Source organism: Stereum hirsutum (assembly GCF_000264905.1).
Source record: "Stereum hirsutum FP-91666 SS1 unplaced genomic scaffold STEHIscaffold_13, whole genome shotgun sequence".
In the NCBI taxonomy this organism is placed as follows: domain Eukaryota; kingdom Fungi; phylum Basidiomycota; class Agaricomycetes; order Russulales; family Stereaceae; genus Stereum; species Stereum hirsutum.
This window is the reverse complement of record NW_006763143.1, coordinates 1329352-1348115: the sequence shown is the minus strand read 5'-3', so window position 1 is coordinate 1348115 and position 18764 is coordinate 1329352. Positions and strand designations below refer to the sequence as shown.

The following is an 18764-nucleotide window of genomic DNA, read 5'->3' as shown; positions in this document are numbered from 1 at the left end:
CGATGGTACTCCAGCCGTACCTTACCTGTGACATTTGCAAAGGTCGGGTTGATGGGATGATCATGGTTTCCTGGCTCCGAAGAATCTGTGTTGAAGATTTGCTTGAGGCTTCGTTACTGGCTTGTCGAGAGCGACGAGGGACTGATACACCCGTGCCCAGTGCAAGGACTTAGGCCGTAAACATGAGCGATCAGGATGGGAAGAGCTCACTAAATTCGTCCGTCTGGATATTCTTTTCTGCATATACCTTTGGATTGCTCTGAAGGGCGCTGTCTCGTAGCTGTAACAACTTCTTTTTGGGCTATGAAAGATCAATAAATCGCGGCATAGTGGGATACGAGATGAGGGTCAGAAAGAGAAGCTTGACGAGCGAAAGACATACCTCGCAGGATCTTATATGTATGGCGATCGAGATACCTAGGGCGTGTGCGACAGCAGTGAATGGTGTATGATCTGTCACAATCGATCCAATCTTGGGTAGTTTGGGCAAAGAGAAGAAGGGGCCTCGGAAATGAGAGAAGTGGCCCTCAGGGGAAATCGGCGCGTCGAAAAGCCTCCTTCGAGGGTTCGCCACGTGCCAGTGTAAGACGCGTAAAACGCGGTTGTCATATGTGATGACTCACCGCCTTGCTTTCCTTCGTCCGCCATGATCGTCTTTCCTGAACGAGTTGGCACTCCGCGAGCCCATCGTGTTCTCCCTGCTCCAGCTCGACACCAGCCATGCCTAAAAAGGAGCGAGGAGCGACGCAAAGTATTCGCAGATAAGTGTCTCTTTCGAGCTCAGTCCGTTTGACGACTGAGCGCAAAGCTGCCTGGAGCCTGAGGTCCTGGTCGTCGATGCGTTATTGCGCAGGCCTAGGATTAGCTGGCTATCGAAGGAGATGGGCGTACTCTGAATCTGCTTGAGGTCCAAAAGGAGTAAGTCGTGCTCCGCATTAACTGATTTGAAGGATAACGAAGAAAACTCCAGAGGCAGCACGTATACTAACTCGTACCTTGGTGGAGTGTTTTCGCCTGTTGTTAGTTCAATGACGGGCGGGATATCGTTGTGAACTCTGTTGTTCTTTGGAGACCCGTCGCATCGGCCATTACTTATGATTTCCCGCACTATGGAACAGGCAATACGATCTTTAGCGCAATGCCTTGAGGAGATGTATGTCTTCGCGTACTCATTGAATGCCTGAATCAGTACTCACCTCACTCCATGTTACTCTGATTAGCATAGCGTCAGTAGTAGCCGCAACACTGCTTAGTCGAGAGCTTCCCCACTGAACACCGGTGACCGCTTGGATGTCCGTGTGTCTTACCAGTTCAGTGTCGGCCTGATGTGCGATGGCGGATCGTGGATTCAAAGAGTTCGTAGAATTTGGACCGTGGTCTTCGTCGTTTGTATCGCTAGATATTGCGACGCTCGAGCTCGAGGCTGCTCGAGGTTGTTCGGAGAAATCCGCATACCGTTGTTTCTCCATTCTTATTGACTTCCTCGGGGCTCCTCGTTCTCGCTCGTGATGACTGCTTCTAGTTGGGAGTAACTTCATTGGCACCACGTCGTCATCCTCTTATGTCCGGCGGAGCATGACTCGGATGGGGACATGTCGCCACTCCTCTCTCTCAAATCTTGTTTTCATTGTGCGCCACCTCGCCACCCCCTGGACTGCCTGATTTGGAGAGCTGTGGCCTACACCGCTTGCGGTGGCGCCCAATCAGTCGGTCTCGAGGGTGAGTGGGCTTCCTTGTTCCTGGTTCGTGAATACAACACAGTGGTTCCCACACCCGGGTCGCAATACAACAAACGATCACTTTCATTGTTCCAATTCAAGGTTATAAAGCTGTGGCCTGCGTGTGATACATAAGTAAGAGCGAACCCGCGCCCTGCTTCTCCAACCTTTCAGATCAGACAGCACACCCAGACCCACTGAATACTTCTGTATCTTGCACACGGGAGTACGCAATGCTCCTAATACCACTGGTCCTTATCCCTCTTACAGCACTCTTCGTGTCTGCACCTCTTCTCGTTCCGTTACTCTTTCGAGCGCTTGATTTTAGCAACAGGCCTCTCCTCTCCTCAAACTTCCCTTTCAACCTCTACACCTCACCATATCAGAGCAAACTGAATGTCCAACCTGCTGTATATCTCTTGAACACGACATTTTCCGCCAATGACACTACGTCTCGCGATGCCCCGCTGTCCCACAACCCCTTCCCCGTCCTCGATCCTGTCATATTCTCCTCCACGAAGGCCATGTTGCGGACGATAGTCTACGATGTCTTGCGTTGGAACAAGAGCGCAATTCTATGCGGGTTTATTGCTGGGATAATAGTAGGGGTGGCGTCAAGTGTAGTGCGCATTCTGCTTTTATATCTTGTTGTGCTTAGATATTGTGGTGACGATCCTTCCTTTGTTCTCCTGTAGATCCTTTCTGTCCAAAGACAAGAAACAATAGTTCCTCCGCGTGTGGTCGAAATTGAAAAAATCGTGGTGGTGGAGAAGGAGGGGACTGAGAACGTGATTGATGTCGCCTCGCCAGCGAACGATTCTATCCTGAAGGACATAGAAATACATCTGGACGCGGACATACCCTCTCCTGCACCATATCGCGTATCTCTGACCGCAGATGCCCATCAACTTCCCGAGAAAGCGCGACTCCTCATCGTTACGTACAAGGACAAACGACTCTACGCAGATATCACGGACTACGACTGTGAGCTCTGTTCTTTGTCAGGCACCTATCTCTGGGAATATATCTAACATTGCACTCATTCTTCTTCAGGCTGGAAACAGTGGCAAAATCATTTAACGCAGGGCTTTGCGCGCTGGTCGCACCTGCGCCATAATGGTAAATTTCGTCCAGTCGTGCCCATATAAAATATACATCGATTTATATTCTTCTGATGACAGGTAAAGCATCCTGCCTGTCTCCGAAAGCAATAGACCTGTACTGTGAAACATGGGGCAACCAATTTATGTGTACCCCACCAGCAGTGCAGGCTCTTCACAAATTGAGGACGTCCAATCACATTCGCACTCATTTCATTCAAGACGGCGAGTGGAATTTTTCACGAGTCGTACTTTTTACACGTACTGACTTCCTGATCAGGTGTCTCTTGGATCCGTATAGGAGCATTTCGCGAGTATTTGCGCAAGTGTCAGCCCCACATTCGGTTTTCAAGCGCGTACGCAAAGCAGGCAATGGCACAATTAGCAGATGTCGACATCTTCGCAGACATCCCTTCAAACGCTCAGCCAGAACCTACGAAATCTACTGCACCAACTACCAACCCGTCGACATCTACAGCTCCCTTCCAGGCGGGCACTCCGCAAGGATCTCATCCTTCTCAAATTCCAGCAGTCCCCAAACCCACCTCTGCACCCACTCTTTCTTCCAATACTTCATCTGCGCCTTCCCCACCTTCGACCTCCGCGTCGACGAGTGGATTGACCGAGGCCCGTCGATCTGGACCCTCTTCGACGTCCCCTCCAAGCTCAAACCACGCTACTTTCCCAGCCCAGCCTGGCGCCACCGCCACATCCGCCACTTCATCTTCTGCTCAGACTGCGCAAACTCGTACTCCAGCGACTAGCGTAGGACCGTCTGCACCACCACCAGAAAACTCTCCTGAGGACCTCAAAAGGAAATTGGAAGCATGCTTCTCTCAGAACGTTCGAGATGAACATGGTGAATTGCTGCATCTGTTCTTTCCATGGAGTTCAATGGCACTGACTTGAACATGCAGGAGCTCTGCTCTATGTCATATGGCCTGGCGTGTACAATTTTCTTCGCCTGATGGAGGGCAACGTCATATACAATTATCAGGCCCTCTTAACTCTGGTGTTCTCTGTAACAACAAGTATTTCTGACAAGCGTGAGCAGCTCTTTGCGATGGAGGGTGGTCGAGTGCTGATCTTTTCCCTACTAGGCGACCTGATTCCTGTGAATGCCTTGAAGGACTTCTTCCTGCATGCGGATCCAGAGCTGCGACGGTTCAGGACCAAGAACGCTTATGACGCGTTTTGCTCAATGCTCGAAATTCCCGCCGGCGAACGCGCTACTTTCCCTCTGTCCGAGGATATCTACCCCGAGGGCTTTCTCGGTTGGAAAGAGTTTATTGCCAACAACCCAGCCTCTGTGATGCTTCAAACGGAGACTGGTATGTCCTTCGAAAATACTTATTCTGCGGGGAACTGCTGACAGTGAGGTAACCCTAGGCGTTGTCCACTATATTCGTTTGCCGGTTTTGGGGCAGTTCGGCAAGCATTGGCTGAAGGAGTTTCAGATATTTGTGTCGACACAACATAGTCTCACCAGCCTCTGCGCTAAACATCGTATTGCACACGACCAAGGTGCGACTTACATAAAACCCGTATTTTGTGCAACCCGCTCATTAGTGATTACGGTCATAGGTCCACTGATTGCACGAAGTCAAATTCTCCCGTTCTTTTTCCAGGGTTACCAGGAAGAGCAAGTATTTTTCCAGAATCCCACAGTATTCCACGTCTTCTGGAACCTGCTATGCGTTCCTCTAACTCAGCGTCCCCCGTTCCGTCGTCACACGCCACAACCGCCCACCGTGGTACCCAATCCATCTGACCCACGCCGACCATCCAACCACGTTCCCCAGCCTGCTGGTACCACAGCACCTAGCCTCTCCAATCAAGTTGAACCAGTTCCTCGTCCTTCGGCTCCTGCACCAGGAGCACACCCTCATCGACAAACGTCTTCCAGCTCGCCACAACCAGCAAGTGGCGCATCTGGAAGTGCGCCAGCATCAATTGGGTTGATCAAGGAAGAGAAGGATCGCGCATCGCTGCCCTCTGTCACCGATACGACGACTCCTTCAAAGAGTAGGATGCCGAAGGTCAAGGAGAACAGCAACGACAATGCTCAGGAGCAGGTGGATATGCACAAACGTGCCACAGGGTCCGATAGTGGCGCTCATCCTCGTGCTGAAGGGTATGTCCTCGTTCGCAAAATTACTTGCCTGACTTGTGTTGATACCTTCGTCGCAGGCTCGATTCCTCGATCTAGACGGACTCTATGCGATCCGTTAACAATAAACTCTCACAGAATTCAAATCTCTCCCAACTCTGCAATACCTATCTGCTGCGACTATGGTAACGGCTCGGCTGATTGCTGGCTTGCCCACGAGAAGCGTTGTCATCTTATTTTGTGTCAATTTACATATTTCTATCACTTTTTTCGGTAATTTTACTAGCATACGCTTCTGTATCTCCTTCACTTCCGATGAATGTCTTCTCTTGAACGCGACGTCGGTCTTGATGCATCCACCTGATTCTTCCGAATGCTCCAATTTCGTGACTGACAGGCGTGACCAACAAGTCGAAGTCATTCAATCATACTTGATTTATAGTAGCGTAAAATTACGTAGTAAAAGAGAGACTAATATAACTGGCGAGGGTGCATGCATAGTTAGATGGAAAGTGGACACATAGAAGGTAGGAAAAGCATATGGGTATTTCAGAAACAAGCATAGAAGACGACATATTACAGCATATTACAATGGCGAGGTGGAACAGAACCAATGACCTATTCCAATGAGTTGCGTTTCCTTCCCCCGGTGTTGAGGCAATACCAAACCAAAGCGGGCAACACAGTGATATAGACCCCTATCGTATATCTCGTTCTCCATAAAGAGAACAAGCTTCGATGCTCGATCGGTGATAAGGAAACGGTTCTCGCGTCCCCCGACGGTCGATCATGGCTGCACGAAACGTTCGGCCCATGGTCATCGGGAACAAGGTCGTCTTTTTCAACTTTATAGAAGGTGAATTCGTGGATATCGGCAGGTGGTAAATCCTTATTCAGTAGAGAACGCCAATTGGAATGCTCTGGGTGGGCTCTTAGGAATTCGGTGGAGATTGGAGCTATATGATCATAAGTGAGGTTGTCAGCAGAATTTGAAACCGTATACACAATATATCATGGGGATGGCGTACTGTTGTCTAAGCTCCAGTCTGCGGATGCGCCACCTTGTTCATAACTCAGACTGAGCATACTCACGGTCGCGCTAGTAGGATCCACACGCGCGAGCCTCTGATCGATGCATGTCTGGACATCTTGCTCACTCATTCTCATAATCATCGACATGATCTCCACCACGTCGCTTATACGAAATGCGCTGCATGCGTCAATACGAAACTTGCGCTTCTTCCCTTGGATGTGCTGGTCGTAGGTAACCTGAAGGAAGAGGATCCACGTCCGGCCACGCTCTATGTCGCGTCTCAGCCCGAGTGCGTCAGTAAACGCACGAATCCGAGACCGATCTGGCATCATGACCCAAGCATTGAAGTCGTCTAGTTTCTGTGCGCGTTGTGGGTCGTCTGTGTTGAGCGCATCAACATAGTCCCTTCTTGCTGAAAGCATCCTACGTCGAAAATTATCAACGGAGATTATGAGCCGAACAAGGGAGAATAGACTCACGGGCAAAGCTTCCTAGAGACAGATTCACGGTCAGAGGAAAATCAACATGACGTGTACAACACTGACCTATGAGACTCCCAGTCTTCCCTTTGACAATCTTTCGAGCTGAGTGGCCTCAGTTATTAGCTTGGGCGAGTCTGTATGAGAGTAGCAGTAGTGATACGTACCAATAACGTACAGTCTTGCATTGACTGCATCTGTGCAGTTGATTTTCCCCCACGCTCTTGCAAGTTGCGCATCCCTTTCGGACCCACTCGTCGTCCCTTAAGGTCGGTAGCCTCGTCTGAAACCATGAAGGACCGCCTAAGGCGGAGAGGATACTATTGGATTCGTTGGCAATGTCCTGACGCGGCAAAAGAATTTGGAGAGTCTTGTTCGCCAGAACGAATGGTTTACTTTGCAGCCAGTCGATACAGACCTGTTCCCTGGAGCATGTCAAAATGTGAGTGATTTATTTCCAGCGGTAATAACTGTATACGTACTGAGATACGGCCTCGTCAACTTGGCCCATACGCCGTAAAACTCTGGCGAGATAGACCCTAGTCGTGAACACAGTCTCTGAACATGCCGCTGTGCCGTATCTCGTGTGTTCCGGTGTATGCGTCAAGCACGACAAGCAGTGTTGATGTCTCAGTGTAAGTTTGAGAGCTCTTGCAGCCATTCTATCATCAAGGCCAGACCTGGCAAGTGCTTCTCCATAGCGCGCGAATGTCAAGCTACGAGGTAAAGTCCTGCGATGAGGCCGGGGAATATAATTCGATCGGACGATACGGGTACTCACGGATCTGTCAGCCAAGGACTGAGCTCAGACCCAGTCTCCCACCAGTGTGGCGCTGCGGAATCATTGCGTATCAGGGCTTCAAAGTGAAAGATACTTTCCTCTGGACGATCTATGGTCGTGTCCCTGCATGTAGAATATCGTCAGTATTTCAACATACCCGATGGTGGGGAAAGCATACAGAAGATAACCAATCAGTTTCCGTCTCGCGTTCTCCAACTGTATTGCAAATTATAAGTATGGTCAAGGCAATAGAGTTGGGAGAGACAGGAACAGAGAATATTGTTTACGCACATTCAGTTGATTTAGGCAAGGATACTTTTCCAGATTCTCAGAATTGGGCGCCGATGGACTTGATTCAGATGCATTAGGTATGAAGGAAAGAAAACCGAGCTTCCCCATAGTCTGTTCCAGTTCAAGATAGGTGATACACTGCCGTAGCGCCCATGCACAAGCCTTATGGAGTCTAGGCTGCACTGAAAATAACGAGTTGGTTTACTTCGATGCCACCAAAAAGAGAGTAGAATAGGACACGGACCATCCTGTACCTCTGCATAAAAGCTGAATTTGAGTAAGTCTGGGGCGAGCATGTACGACATCCTGATGCCGGCCAGACACTCCTTTTCAAGACCTATACCAACACCGCCAGTGGCGCTCGACGGCGACTTGAACCACAAGTGACTTCTGACTATAAGGAAGGAACCGAAATTATAGGAGCTCAGCATTGAACCTTCGACCGAACAATCAGACTATTACCTCTCTTAGCATCTGACCAGACGTCCGCCAAGTTGATACCCAAGTTGGCGTCTGCGAGTGGATCTGCAGGATTGCTCCTGTATATCAGGGCTAGTCTAGGTGAGATGACGTCGATCTCTGGAGTGTTGAGCGTAGCGATCGAATGGTCTGAACCATTCCTCAGCCTATACTTGATCGTCTCGACAGTTGTCGGTGGCGATTGCATAGATGCTGGTTGCGGCTTCGCTCTTCTGCCAATGAGAATCTGAGGTACATGACGGAGGAAGATTCAAAGTTAAGTATTCAGAGGTTGATGATGATATAAGTATAACACATACAGCTTGAACGTGGGCGACAAGAGTGCCAACGATAGTGCAACTGCAGATGACCCTGCTGAGGTTCCAAAACGCGGGTGGCGGCCGAAGATGTGCGGGCAGAGGGAGATGATCGGGGAACGGAGTACCAGTGTACATGCGAGGGCCATAGACAAAGGATTCACGAGTGCGTGATGCGTCCGAAAGGTACTGCAGCATGACGTGGACGGAGGGTATTGGCGGGAGCGACGGGTGGCGAGTAGTTCCAAGGGCGTGCGAAGGCGATGAGCATGACGAGGGCGAGATCTTTCTGTACAGATCAGAGATAGAAAGTGGGAGCGGTACCAGGAGAGGAATAGTTGTGAGGCATACAGTGAGCGGGATGAGCCAGAAGAATAAAATCATATTCGAATCCTGATATCGATGACTGGCTAGGAGCGTATGACTTGGAGAGATGTGCGGAAAGGGGACGATAATAACAAAGACGAATAAATAGCTCCCGTCTATATATAAGTGTGTCCCTACGATTTATGTGCCGTCCCATGGCTCCAAGATGCTGACTCCCGTGTGCCATCTCTTTCAAGTACGGCATTGATGCAGTTCCGTATTCAGATCAACACAAGGGAGCACTAGAAGCTAAGCTGGCAACACATGTGAACGATCGAAGGCAAGATAACGAGGGATGTGCCATCGAGAAAAGACCTAACAGAAAGGACACACCGTAAGTGGAATCATGATGTCGATCGTCAATGCCGCGGCGCGCGTGTCAATAAGGGCCCATCATCGGCCGTGCCATGGCACAAGTACATACTCTGACACAAAGGAATCGATGGGAAGCGACCGGGCGTCGTATTAGGTCCGTACGCGAAAGATCTCAAACACGTACTGCGCAGCCGCGGCCTGGCGTTGGCGTGTTATTGTTGTACCCAGTAAGGCAAGAGGCCTGGTCGTGAATTCCCGGTATCTTGGCTGCAGAGCCCGAAGCTCGTCGAAACGTGGAGGGCTGCGTTTCGGGGCTGTTCTCTTTTGTCTCATTTGGGTGGCGAACCATTCAGTGGCGTCGATCGCATCAGTATTCCAATATCGAATAACGTTACCTCATTGTTCTTGTGCTCTGATTTCTTATCTGGAGTTCCTTTGTGATTCTTTGGGAATTAGGGCCGTGCCTCTCGAGTCAGCAGTGCTCGCTATATAACACGCTACTCACGTCTTTCGCTCCACTAGACATCAAACCAGCATGTTGCCCCTCTTGTGCGGTATCGTTCCGCTTGCAGGTCTACTCTTCTCTTCTCTCATCTTCTCAACACAAACATTCGTCAAAAACGCTATTAGTCGGCTGAGTCTTCCCGCATTTGAACCAACTCCCGATTCTTTTGTGGACCTCAGGCTCCCTTTATCGTCTTCCGATTTCTCTTTTTCGTCGAGTTCCGGCATCATCATAGATGTCTACTACGACCCGACTCCCTCGTCTGTTCTGCAGCCTGTGCATGGACCGGAGATGTACACTGGGTTGCCCTTCCCCTCCGAGCTCCCTCTACCGCCTTCTCTCATCAGAGTCGGCGAAGGGAGCAGATCCCTTTGGCACACTGAGTCAGTTATCCTGCTATGTGTCGCGACGATGACATTATCATCACTGTTCACCTTATTAATGGTCCAGGTGCGTTTTCTGCTCTGCAAGCTCTGGCTCTCATGACTGATAGAATTCCCCTTTGTTAGTATTTGAAGTCGAGAGCACCGGCACCTAGCACTCCCAAGGCAGTTCCAATCCTTGACGAAACTAATCAATGGGGCTATGGCGTGTCGGTCTACTTCGAGGAGGCACCCAGGGTCAATATCCTTTGGACGTCCGATAGACAATCTATCTGTCCAGCCTCAGAGGTTCTATGTCTCGTTCCCGAACGGGGCCAGTTTCTCTGGGCAGATTTCTCGGACGCTATCTGTGAGTAACCAGTCTTTCGATTTTCCCTCCTTCTTTATATATGTCTGACTTTATTGGCGCTTGCTCCGCATATGTGTATAGCCGCCTTGGGTTTCATCAAGGTTAGTAAGGAAAACCCGCATTATATGCTCGGCGACGAAGGTAATGCACATGGCATTTTGGTCTGAACGTTACTTATGGGCGTGACTGTTAGGCATCTGGTACTCGGAGCATCTCATCATGCCGTGGCTCGAAGCACATATCCGGAGCGGCGCAATACAAATGAACGACGATACATTCCAAGAGCTTGATAGGCTGCTGGCGCCCCCGAACTACAAACCCGCGCGAGACTGGGGCAACGCGACCCTAGATGGTGGCTCGTATATACATGAGTCGAGCAGTGTTGACGACGACGACGGCTACCGAGACGAAAACGAAGGCTGGTCGGACGAGGAGGATGACGATGAGGAGGAGGAGGAGGACGAGGACGACGTGGGTGATACCAACACGATTCCTTTACCCGGTCAGCACCTCTCTCTGTCTATATGCAGATTCTGTATCCTGACTGTTTCGTGACATACCAGGTTGATATCCCGGTCAGGAATCCACAATTGTGAACGCAAGCCGTCACTCCGCCACCACGTTGCTATGGCCTTCGGTTCACATCCTTTCACTCATAATCACCCCTACAGGACCGAGCTTACCTTCATCGTCCCAGTCCTATTCAATGGCGCTATGGTGCTGGACCTCATTGAAACAATCCTACCAAGCGTACGGTCATCGAGACGTTGGGTCTTTGCTACACAAACATCACCCACTTTCGACCATCACAGCCGCCATCTCCATCCACGCACCCTACATATCGTCAACGACATTTTCTTTCCTCCAACTATCGTCCAACTCAGACGCCCGTCGAAGGGATGTCGATCTATCGGCTTTACCAGCACAAGGGGACCGGAGTGGATCACGTTTAGCATCTATCTACGTCAGGCGAAGGACACGGAGATTCAGCGAAGGTCACCCCATGGTGGGGAATATCGCTGGGGGCGATGGCCGCCTCTGTCACGAAGCCTACGATGACGCGGCCACTCGAACAGTCTGATGTCGACGTCGTTATCGAGGCCGTACAAGGCTGCAACCGACCCAGCGTAGTCGGCACAATCTGCTTATTGCTCCCTTTCTTCTATTTTATCTTCTTTCCTTTGCTTACTCCTACTCTGTGGCTCTTCCGTTTTCTTTCTATTCCCATGCGATTCTGTCTCATAATCCTCAACACTACTTCGTGGCCGCTTCCTCTACTCAGCTTCCCTCCCTTACTCCTCCCCTTATGCATTCATACATTGGCGTTCTCTTGTCGCGCTCGTGTCGCAATTAGGCTCCCATTCGAGACCTACCGGCACTTCCTACCCCATACATCCACTGCCTGCGCCTTTTATTGTTTACTCACTGTACAAACCCGCTTCGGGTGGACTTTTCCTGAGCACCGCCGGGCCTGTGCGGTGCAAGCATAACTGTGTAGAACGAGGGGACACGTCTGGTTAATTATGCTCACGCTCTTGTCGGTACTTGGGATGGAATTCGTGTGTAGCATTACTTCGTGATTACTCGCGCGCGGAATGGACACCACTGGGCTAGTTGCAACGATTCGAGTAGCACGCACAGAGTCATGGTCGTTAAAATCCATTCGATAATATAAACACGCCACATAATGATGCGTTACAATACAAGTATCAAGCGATGATATACAAGCAAGCACAGCGTAAGTAGGGAGTCTCAAATCATATCAGAATGGTTGCGTCGTAAAACAGGAACAAGGTACACTGCGTCGAGAAATGAGAAAACTAGACAGTGGTTGTTTGGACCATTGGACCCTTCACCCCGTTGCCTGCTCTCCTCGCGCGGATTGCAAGCAGAATAACAGACACAAGAGCGAACGTGAGAAGCACCCTGTTGACAACGATGACATTAATATGCTAGCGTTGGAGAGCGCAAGGGCTATGAGTACTCACCATTGGATCCAGGCGAAGGCCTCGAGCGCATTGAGTTGTCCACAATAGGTGTAGTTAAGGCCACAATCGAGCCTTCCGCCGAGAGTCGCGGTGATGGCTGCAGCACCAGCGAGCCAAAGGACCCAAGTCAGGAAGATGCTATTTAAGTAGACATAGCCGTGAGTGATGAGTCTACATGCCGCATCGAAAGGGTCGAGGAAGCGGCGGATAGGGGCTGTGGCACCCAGCCGTGCAAAAAGGTGTGGCGCGGAAACGAAACAGAAACTATCACTCACAAGACAGAGTGGCTCAACAAGCTACCCAAGAAACTGGTTGGCGCTGCGAAGAAAACGCCCATGAAGATTGGTGCGAGGAGCAGGGTCCAAATGGAGTTGAAGAGCAGGAAGCGGACACGATTGTTCTCAGAGCCCGAGAGGTAGTTGTGGTGCTGGTTGTAGCGAGCCACTAGCCACGCCGAAACTGCTAGCTCGATGATGGAAAACAAGATGATGAGACCGAAGGTGACTGTAGCACGGACACGTTGTTAGCATCTCGAAAAGTAGAGAGATGTGATGACGACGTACTCGGGTGTCCACGGCGAACATGAGTTTCAGCAGTCACTGTCATTGCGTATGGTGATTGAAGACGAGAAGATGTGGGAAATAGACGTTATGCAAAGTGGCGAAAGAAAGATAGACAGAGAAGATGAGGGAGTGGATAATGCCAAATTCATCCTGGACAAGCAGGCTTTTGTAGGCAGAGGCGCTTACGAGCCGAGACAACAAGGGCGACGTCATCCGATCCCCAGCAAGAAAAAGGAGGCGGAAGCGTCTCAGAGGCTGTCTGGAAGGCTTGATGGGCGTGATTTGCTCAGCGGAGCGTCTCTTGCGCGGATGAACGAGTTCGTGATCGGGGCTGACATTCCCACTTCCGTTCGTCGAACCATTCATTCGATCTGTTCTGGAGTCAATATTTTGGTTTCTGGGAAAGCCTCGAGGGATGTCTGAGGTTGTCTGAGATTGAAGGGAGAAAAAGCTGTGTAAAGATGGTATTACAGTTCCACAAGAAGATGCGATGCAAGAAAGACTAATTTACTAAGAGCTCCGAAAGAAACGAGGAGACGAACTAGATGCAAACTGTTGAGAGAGCGAGAGAGAGGGAGAAACATAGAAAACAAGAACCGATACCTATCAACCTAGGAATCCGACCAATACCTCACATCCGCAAAAGTCCAATGTCCACCACAATGATGCGGCTCATCAACCGCGACGTGCACCACTAGTGCTGCTCTCCGACCTCACGCAGATCCTCTGTCCAGGTTTCAAGGTGTCGCAGTCCAAACCAGGATTCAACGATAACAGGTCGTCCACACTACTCTCGTGCGACTTTGCGATGGCCCAGCAGGTGTCGCCTTTGACGATCACTGATGCGGTACTGCCTGAAGGGCAGAGTTTGGCGGGGGTGGAGGAGGAGGATGAGGGGAATACGACGAGACGGCCGATGAGGAGGAGGATCACGATGATGATTAGGAGGAAGGGGAAGAGCATGCGGTACGGAGATTCAGATCGAATGCGGGTCCCGTTCTGGGTAGGAGAGTAGCGATGAATGCATCAGCGTAAGTGTGGAAAGGTATGGACGAACAGACTTACAGGGTCCACAGCGAGTGGTGAATAACCGTCCGCCCGCCCACCAGGTTCTACATCGTTGCCGTTGCTGCTCTCACCCAGAGCAATGGGTGCATCGGAGACTGTCCAGAAAGTTCTACGTCAATGGTCGCCGTCCGTCCACGCATGAATATGACGGACTCACCCTTGACCATCTCTCCATACTGGGCTCCTTCAGGGCCCTCCCAGAGGGAACCGTCAGAGTCGCGGAAGTAGTACTTGCCCGTATCAGAGTCATACCCTACGCGGGTCATTCCTTCTGGCAACCTTGCCTCATCCTGTGCAGTAGTCAACCCAGACGTTCAAGTCAGCTATTCAGATCCCTCTGTCTGAAATGAAGATGTGAATATCATCATGACGCACCTCATCGTACTGCGTCCAGCGACCCATGGAGAAGTTGTTTCAGATATCAAGGGAAATGGCAGGGAATCGAAAGGGTAGCGCTGAGTAAAAGGGTCAACAGAGAAGATGAAGATCAGGCAGACGCCCTGGGTGACTGTAGTGTACGAAGAAAGCCTTTGTTGGGATCAGGCTCGACGTGTCCGGACGTGGCCAGTCTAGAGAGGCGCTCCGAAAGGACTTCGGCTCTTGCATCCACGCCCCCACAACGACGTTTTATATGACGTAAACTCGTCTTGACTCTTCGCCTTCTACCACCACCACCGAAGCATAAACTTACCAACATATCGCTACTTGAGCCTCTTTGATTGCCAGGTATCCACGCTCAGCGAATAAAGGGTAACTATGTCTTCCCGACGCTCTCGCTCGCCCGGCAGGGACAGATCTCGTTCAGATTCGCCAGAACCTCAGAACCGCCTTCCGGGAGGCGCGGAACCTATCTCAGAGCAGGACTATTTCTTGAAGAGCGCAGAATTTCGGGTATGGCTGAAGGATGAGAAACGCAAGGTGCGCATCACGCATGATTGTCTTGCATATCCGTGCACTATGTTGATGCGTGAATCTTTGGACAGTACTTCGATGAGCTGACGGGCGAGAAAGCACGAAAGTGAGGATCCTACCACAGCTCGACTCGGTCACACGTATTCGCCCATGTAGCCGTATTTGCTCAGACTTTGAAACGCAGGTATTTCCGCAAATTCGTCAAGGTCGGTCCACACCCTTCGCCGCATCGCGCACGTTCAACAACTCACTTGTATCCTTGTATTAAACCCAGGACTGGAACCGCGGTAAACTATCCAGTGCGTTTCTTCTGCTTTGCGAACCTGCGTAGTCTGGGTCTAAAGACGACTATGGAATGACGTGCGGCACACAGAGGATCTCTACGCCGGGATAGATCCCACCGCCCTCCCTGCGCAGTCCCAGACGGCCTACAAATGGTCCTTCGCGTCCTCACGCTCCAAAGCCGAACGTCAAGCCCTCGAAGCCACCCGTTCCGAAATCAGTGCCCTCACCAATAATGGGAGCAACGGTGCCTCCTCCGCCCGTATCCAAGGCCCTTCCCTCCCCGGACGTTCGATAGGCCCTACACTCCCCTCGTCCTCCGACCTCACACTTGCAAGAGAACTACAGGAGGAGGCGGCATGGGAGGAGAAGTCGTTGAAGAGGAAGAGAGATAAACGGGAGGCGAAGGAGAGGGATGAGGATGTGAATGGGCCGAGAGAGGTGGGGAGGGAGAGGTTGATGGAGAAGAAACGGGAGAAGAGGGAGGGCGATAAGGCGTTCAGGGAGGCGAGGGAGGATGCGGGGCTGGAGTTGGATGAGGGAACGTTGATGGGTGGTGGAGATAGCTTTCAGGATCGGTGCGTTCTTGTTCTTGTTTTGCTCTAGTTTTCCAACGAGGGACATGCAACGATATGGTGTTGGATCCATCCTTGGTAGTATTTCTTTGGTATTGGCGTCATCCTGACAATAATGTCCCTGGATGCGTGTAGGATTCGACAACGAGACGCAGCACGAAAGAGGTTCGAGGAGAAGAAACGAGGCCCGAGAGATGATAGGATGGCCGAGACGAGTGAGAGGGTTACAGCGATACGCGAGAAGGATAAGGCGACGATGGATATGTTCATGCAGATGGCGAAGGCGAGATACGGGTAATGGCTCGCTCTCGTTTCCCGAAGACCGTTGGCCAGAGCCTGTTCTCCTCGCCCAACAAGAGCAGCTCGTGTCCACAATCATTGTCGCCGGAGCGTGTGGGACTATGGGCCCCACTCAGAGACCGCTGTTTGCTCCCAGCTTCCGGAATGTTGTCTGCCCACTCTTGATATCTTACTTATTTCTTTTCATCCAGGCCCTGGAAAGGCGAGGGTGAGGATTTGTCGCTGGTTTGGGACGAGCGTTTGGTACTTACCGGATGTATTCTAAGGCGTTGCGGGGCAATTGTATTTCAAATGTCGTGCCCATTGCGCTTGTGGCCCAGAAAGGGGTGATTGGTCCGTGCGCATCTAGGTGAGCTCGTCACCCTCGACGATACACAACTTTCGGGATCTCTCCATTCGTTTCTTATTCCACTCAAGGCCCGCGGCGAGTCATTGATCAAGAGAGTGCGCCAAACACCGACGGCAGTGGGGCTTGGGAGAACGGGTGGCGCATGTGGGCCACACTTCTGATACAGTGTAGGCCCACTCCTTGATCCGACCCCGGTCCTTGATCTGCTGCAAATCTGCTGCCTGCAGCTCCCTCAACTTAAGAGTTGACCCTGGACAATACGGAGGCAGGACACTGAAGGGTATATAAAGCTCACAAACAAGCCTGCATCAATATTCTTAGGGGGGATCGTATGGTGCGGGGTCGGATCAAGGACCCACTTTTTGTGGCACTGAGTGCCACACCACAGTTGGGTCTGCCGAAAAGGCATATTCACCCTTGGTACGATGTAAATTTAATTTTGAACAGCCTAAGGGGTGTATTCAATACTGAAGTAAACAGATTGAGGAAATATGTGAAGGGGAGGAAGAAAATGAATTATTTCGAAGTGGTGGATCAAGGAGTGGGCCTACACTGTAGCCACTTCATTTTCTTCTCGAATCATAACAGACTTTCTCGTCAATTTCGGCCTAAATGAAGAGCTCGGATCTTGCGGTGTCAGGAATTTCAGAGGAAGATTTAGCCTATCAGCAATTATGCGGGCACGCAGGTGCCCCAGAAATAGAACCCACGCGGCACGCCACTCGTCCCACCGCCTCGTGATCCTGCTGGGGTCAGAAGTCTCATAAGACCCTGAGCGATATCGATGGTGTCTGGTATTTCACGGCAAGTCACAGAAAAGGCCGACGGTGGTTTTCAGAGTTGCGCATCGTTTGCTTTCAATTAAGAGGGAAATTTGAGAGGAGGAACTTGGACGTAGGTGTGGCACACTTGGGGGTTTCAGACGGTATCAGTGGATATCAAGTGGATATCGGTCGATAAGGCTTATCGATGATGGAAGGCTCGCTTATGGGCGCGTGTGTTTTCGTTGCTAGCTTGGACCGGCACAATCAGCCGTTTTTCTTTTGTGCACAGCCACCCATGTGGTCCGGGCGTCCGCGCGCTAATTCTAGATCGCGTCCTTTCGCGCTCATATATAAGGCCCTCGCACACGCCCGCTCTTCCTTTCCTTCGCTCTCCCACATCCACGCTTACTCAGACGCGTCGTCCAACAGACTACACAACCACAACAACCAAACGCACGTCTCTCATCGACGACAGCCACAATGCAGTGGCTCGTCACATTCTACTGCGCCCTTATGGGCGCGGTTCAGTACTACACCCTGATTCCGGTCGGGTGCGATCTTGCTTTCAGTTCCTGCCATCCTAACACAAACACGAACACGGTCCCGGTTTACACTCTTGCTACTATCGCGTCGGCTCCTTGGATGCCAAAGTTCCCTCTTCTCGATGCTGCCCCGGTTCCTCTCCTCATCGATGGCGTTCCCACCTGCACCCCGCCACCTGCTCCCGTATCGGCCCCTATGTTCAACATCGACACCACGGATTTACACAACAAGCTCAGGAAGTCGCTCGCGACTGCTCGTAACGGTATGGCTCTTGCCCTTCAACAATCGGTGCGTGATTCCACTTTTTTGTTTGCGCGATGGTCGCTTAACCCTTTTTCCGTGTGTCAGCTCACAACGGTCATTCGCGTATCTGTGCATGGTCAGGCGGCAGTGTCGGCGTACTTGCACGAGACATGGCATTCGCGTCCTGCGTCGATGTTGCGCGAGACATTGAAGGAGCGATCTCTGTCGATGTGCTCGCACTCGTTGATGTACTTGCGCGAGGCATGGCAGGCGCGTCCCCGCCCCGCTTGGAGCTCCATTGGTGTGCTAGCTTTCGCAATATGGTTCTTCTTCAGCGAGGTGAGTAGTCTGTCCATCGGTCGACTTGTCTTATGGGCTATACTCAAGGATTCCTTTTTAGTTTCTCGAGCGCAGAAACAAAAAGGAACGGGAAAGGCAGGCCTATCTTCATGTAGTGGTCAGTCCTTTTCTCTTTTTTGTCCGGAATCTCGATGAAGCGAAGAAGCTTACGCATTGATCTGCCTCAGTCGATGAAGAAGCGCATCGCTGCGAAGATGGCCCAAGCTCCTCCTAAACAAGTGGTCACTTTGGGCAGGCCTGCACCCCGCAGAAAATGCACTACATCTAACGTTTGGCCCGGGAAAGGCGTCAAACCCTTCCCCTCCTTCCCAAAGCCCGTCCCTGCCGGCACTGTCCTGAAATGGAGAACTGACTCTCCGGTCGACGAAAGCAAGCGCGCGACTGATCCCATTGTCCACGCACCCGACAGCGAGCAGACCGCTGCGACTCCTGATGCTCTCCCCGCCGTAGAAGCTCACGTCGACGTTACCGACACCGCAACTTCGAGCCCTGACTGCAAGGCTGAGGACACATCTGTTCCCTCTGTCCTAGTCGCCGCCCCCGTCGTTGCTCCCGTCGCTGCCCCCGTCGCTGCCCCCGTCGCTGCCCCCGTCGCTGCCCCCGTCGCTGCC

General features: G+C 51.3%; 7 protein-coding genes across 7 annotated transcripts in view; 4 read left to right on the top strand and 3 right to left on the bottom strand.

Annotated features, from left to right (window-relative positions):
• Window positions 1-1951: 1951 nt before the first annotated feature.
• STEHIDRAFT_160148 (uncharacterized protein) lies at window positions 1952-5027 on the top strand (the record flags this gene model as incomplete). The annotated part of the gene is made up of 9 exons (XM_007307591.1): window positions 1952-2341; window positions 2414-2702; window positions 2772-2837; window positions 3099-3677; window positions 3736-3864; window positions 3919-4149; window positions 4208-4342; window positions 4403-4952; window positions 5009-5027. 9 exons carry the CDS (start codon window positions 1952-1954, stop codon window positions 5025-5027), a joined length of 2388 nt encoding a protein of 795 aa, XP_007307653.1.
• An 833-nt stretch (window positions 5028-5860) lies between these two features.
• STEHIDRAFT_160147 (uncharacterized protein) lies at window positions 5861-8672 on the bottom strand (the record flags this gene model as incomplete). Its single annotated transcript, XM_007307590.1, has 11 exons — window positions 5861-5884; window positions 6021-6384; window positions 6441-6452; window positions 6695-6865; window positions 6923-7156; window positions 7222-7344; window positions 7400-7437; window positions 7513-7694; window positions 7757-7906; window positions 7975-8218; window positions 8292-8672. 11 exons carry the CDS (start codon window positions 8670-8672, stop codon window positions 5861-5863), a joined length of 1923 nt encoding a protein of 640 aa, XP_007307652.1.
• An 832-nt stretch (window positions 8673-9504) lies between these two features.
• STEHIDRAFT_141279 (uncharacterized protein) lies at window positions 9505-11883 on the top strand (the record flags this gene model as incomplete). The annotated part of the gene is made up of 5 exons (XM_007307589.1): window positions 9505-9924; window positions 9984-10206; window positions 10288-10347; window positions 10400-10708; window positions 10770-11883. The coding sequence occupies 5 exons, from the start codon at window positions 9505-9507 to the stop codon at window positions 10772-10774; spliced, it is 1017 nt and encodes a 338-aa protein (XP_007307651.1). The 3' UTR covers window positions 10775-11883.
• Window positions 11855-12839, bottom strand: STEHIDRAFT_170815 (uncharacterized protein). Its single transcript, XM_007307588.1, has 4 exons — window positions 12758-12839; window positions 12470-12698; window positions 12195-12332; window positions 11855-12132 (listed from the first exon to the last, which is right to left on the bottom strand). Exons 1-4 carry the CDS (start codon window positions 12798-12800, stop codon window positions 12027-12029), a joined length of 516 nt encoding a protein of 171 aa, XP_007307650.1. The 5' UTR covers window positions 12801-12839; the 3' UTR covers window positions 11855-12026.
• A 593-nt stretch (window positions 12840-13432) lies between these two features.
• STEHIDRAFT_63096 (uncharacterized protein) lies at window positions 13433-14227 on the bottom strand (the record flags this gene model as incomplete). Its single annotated transcript, XM_007307218.1, has 4 exons — window positions 13433-13756; window positions 13811-13920; window positions 13983-14115; window positions 14201-14227. The coding sequence occupies 4 exons, from the start codon at window positions 14225-14227 to the stop codon at window positions 13433-13435; spliced, it is 594 nt and encodes a 197-aa protein (XP_007307280.1).
• A 288-nt stretch (window positions 14228-14515) lies between these two features.
• Window positions 14516-16197, top strand: STEHIDRAFT_101856 (uncharacterized protein). Its single transcript, XM_007307587.1, has 6 exons — window positions 14516-14743; window positions 14809-14843; window positions 14922-14943; window positions 15012-15036; window positions 15111-15597; window positions 15730-16197. Exons 1-6 carry the CDS (start codon window positions 14582-14584, stop codon window positions 15890-15892), a joined length of 894 nt encoding a protein of 297 aa, XP_007307649.1. The 5' UTR covers window positions 14516-14581; the 3' UTR covers window positions 15893-16197.
• Window positions 16198-17459: 1262 nt separating this feature from the next.
• The window catches only part of STEHIDRAFT_149051 (uncharacterized protein), a 4600-nt gene continuing 3295 nt past the window's right edge, over window positions 17460-18764 (top strand). The window contains exons 1-4 of the mRNA XM_007307586.1: window positions 17460-17838; window positions 17899-18132; window positions 18194-18250; window positions 18321-18742. The gene's annotated coding sequence lies outside the window, so the exon portion shown is untranslated. The remainder of the gene's footprint in view (window positions 17839-17898; window positions 18133-18193; window positions 18251-18320; window positions 18743-18764) is intronic.

Coding starts and splice junctions, on each gene's coding strand:
- STEHIDRAFT_170815 (XM_007307588.1), bottom strand. CDS start 12,800: ATGACAGTGACTGCTGAAACTCATGTTCGCCGTGGACACCCGA. Junction 12,699..12,757: donor TGTTCGCCGTGGACACCCGA/GTACGTCGTCAT, acceptor TCCGTGCTACAG/TCACCTTCGGTCTCATCATC. Junction 12,333..12,469: donor TTGTTGAGCCACTCTGTCTT/GTGAGTGATAGT, acceptor CTACTTAAATAG/CATCTTCCTGACTTGGGTCC.
- STEHIDRAFT_101856 (XM_007307587.1), top strand. CDS start 14,582: ATGTCTTCCCGACGCTCTCGCTCGCCCGGCAGGGACAGATCTCGTTCA. Junction 14,744..14,808: donor TGAAGGATGAGAAACGCAAG/GTGCGCATCACG, acceptor ATCTTTGGACAG/TACTTCGATGAGCTGACGGG. Junction 15,037..15,110: donor GAACCGCGGTAAACTATCCA/GTGCGTTTCTTC, acceptor TGCGGCACACAG/AGGATCTCTACGCCGGGATA.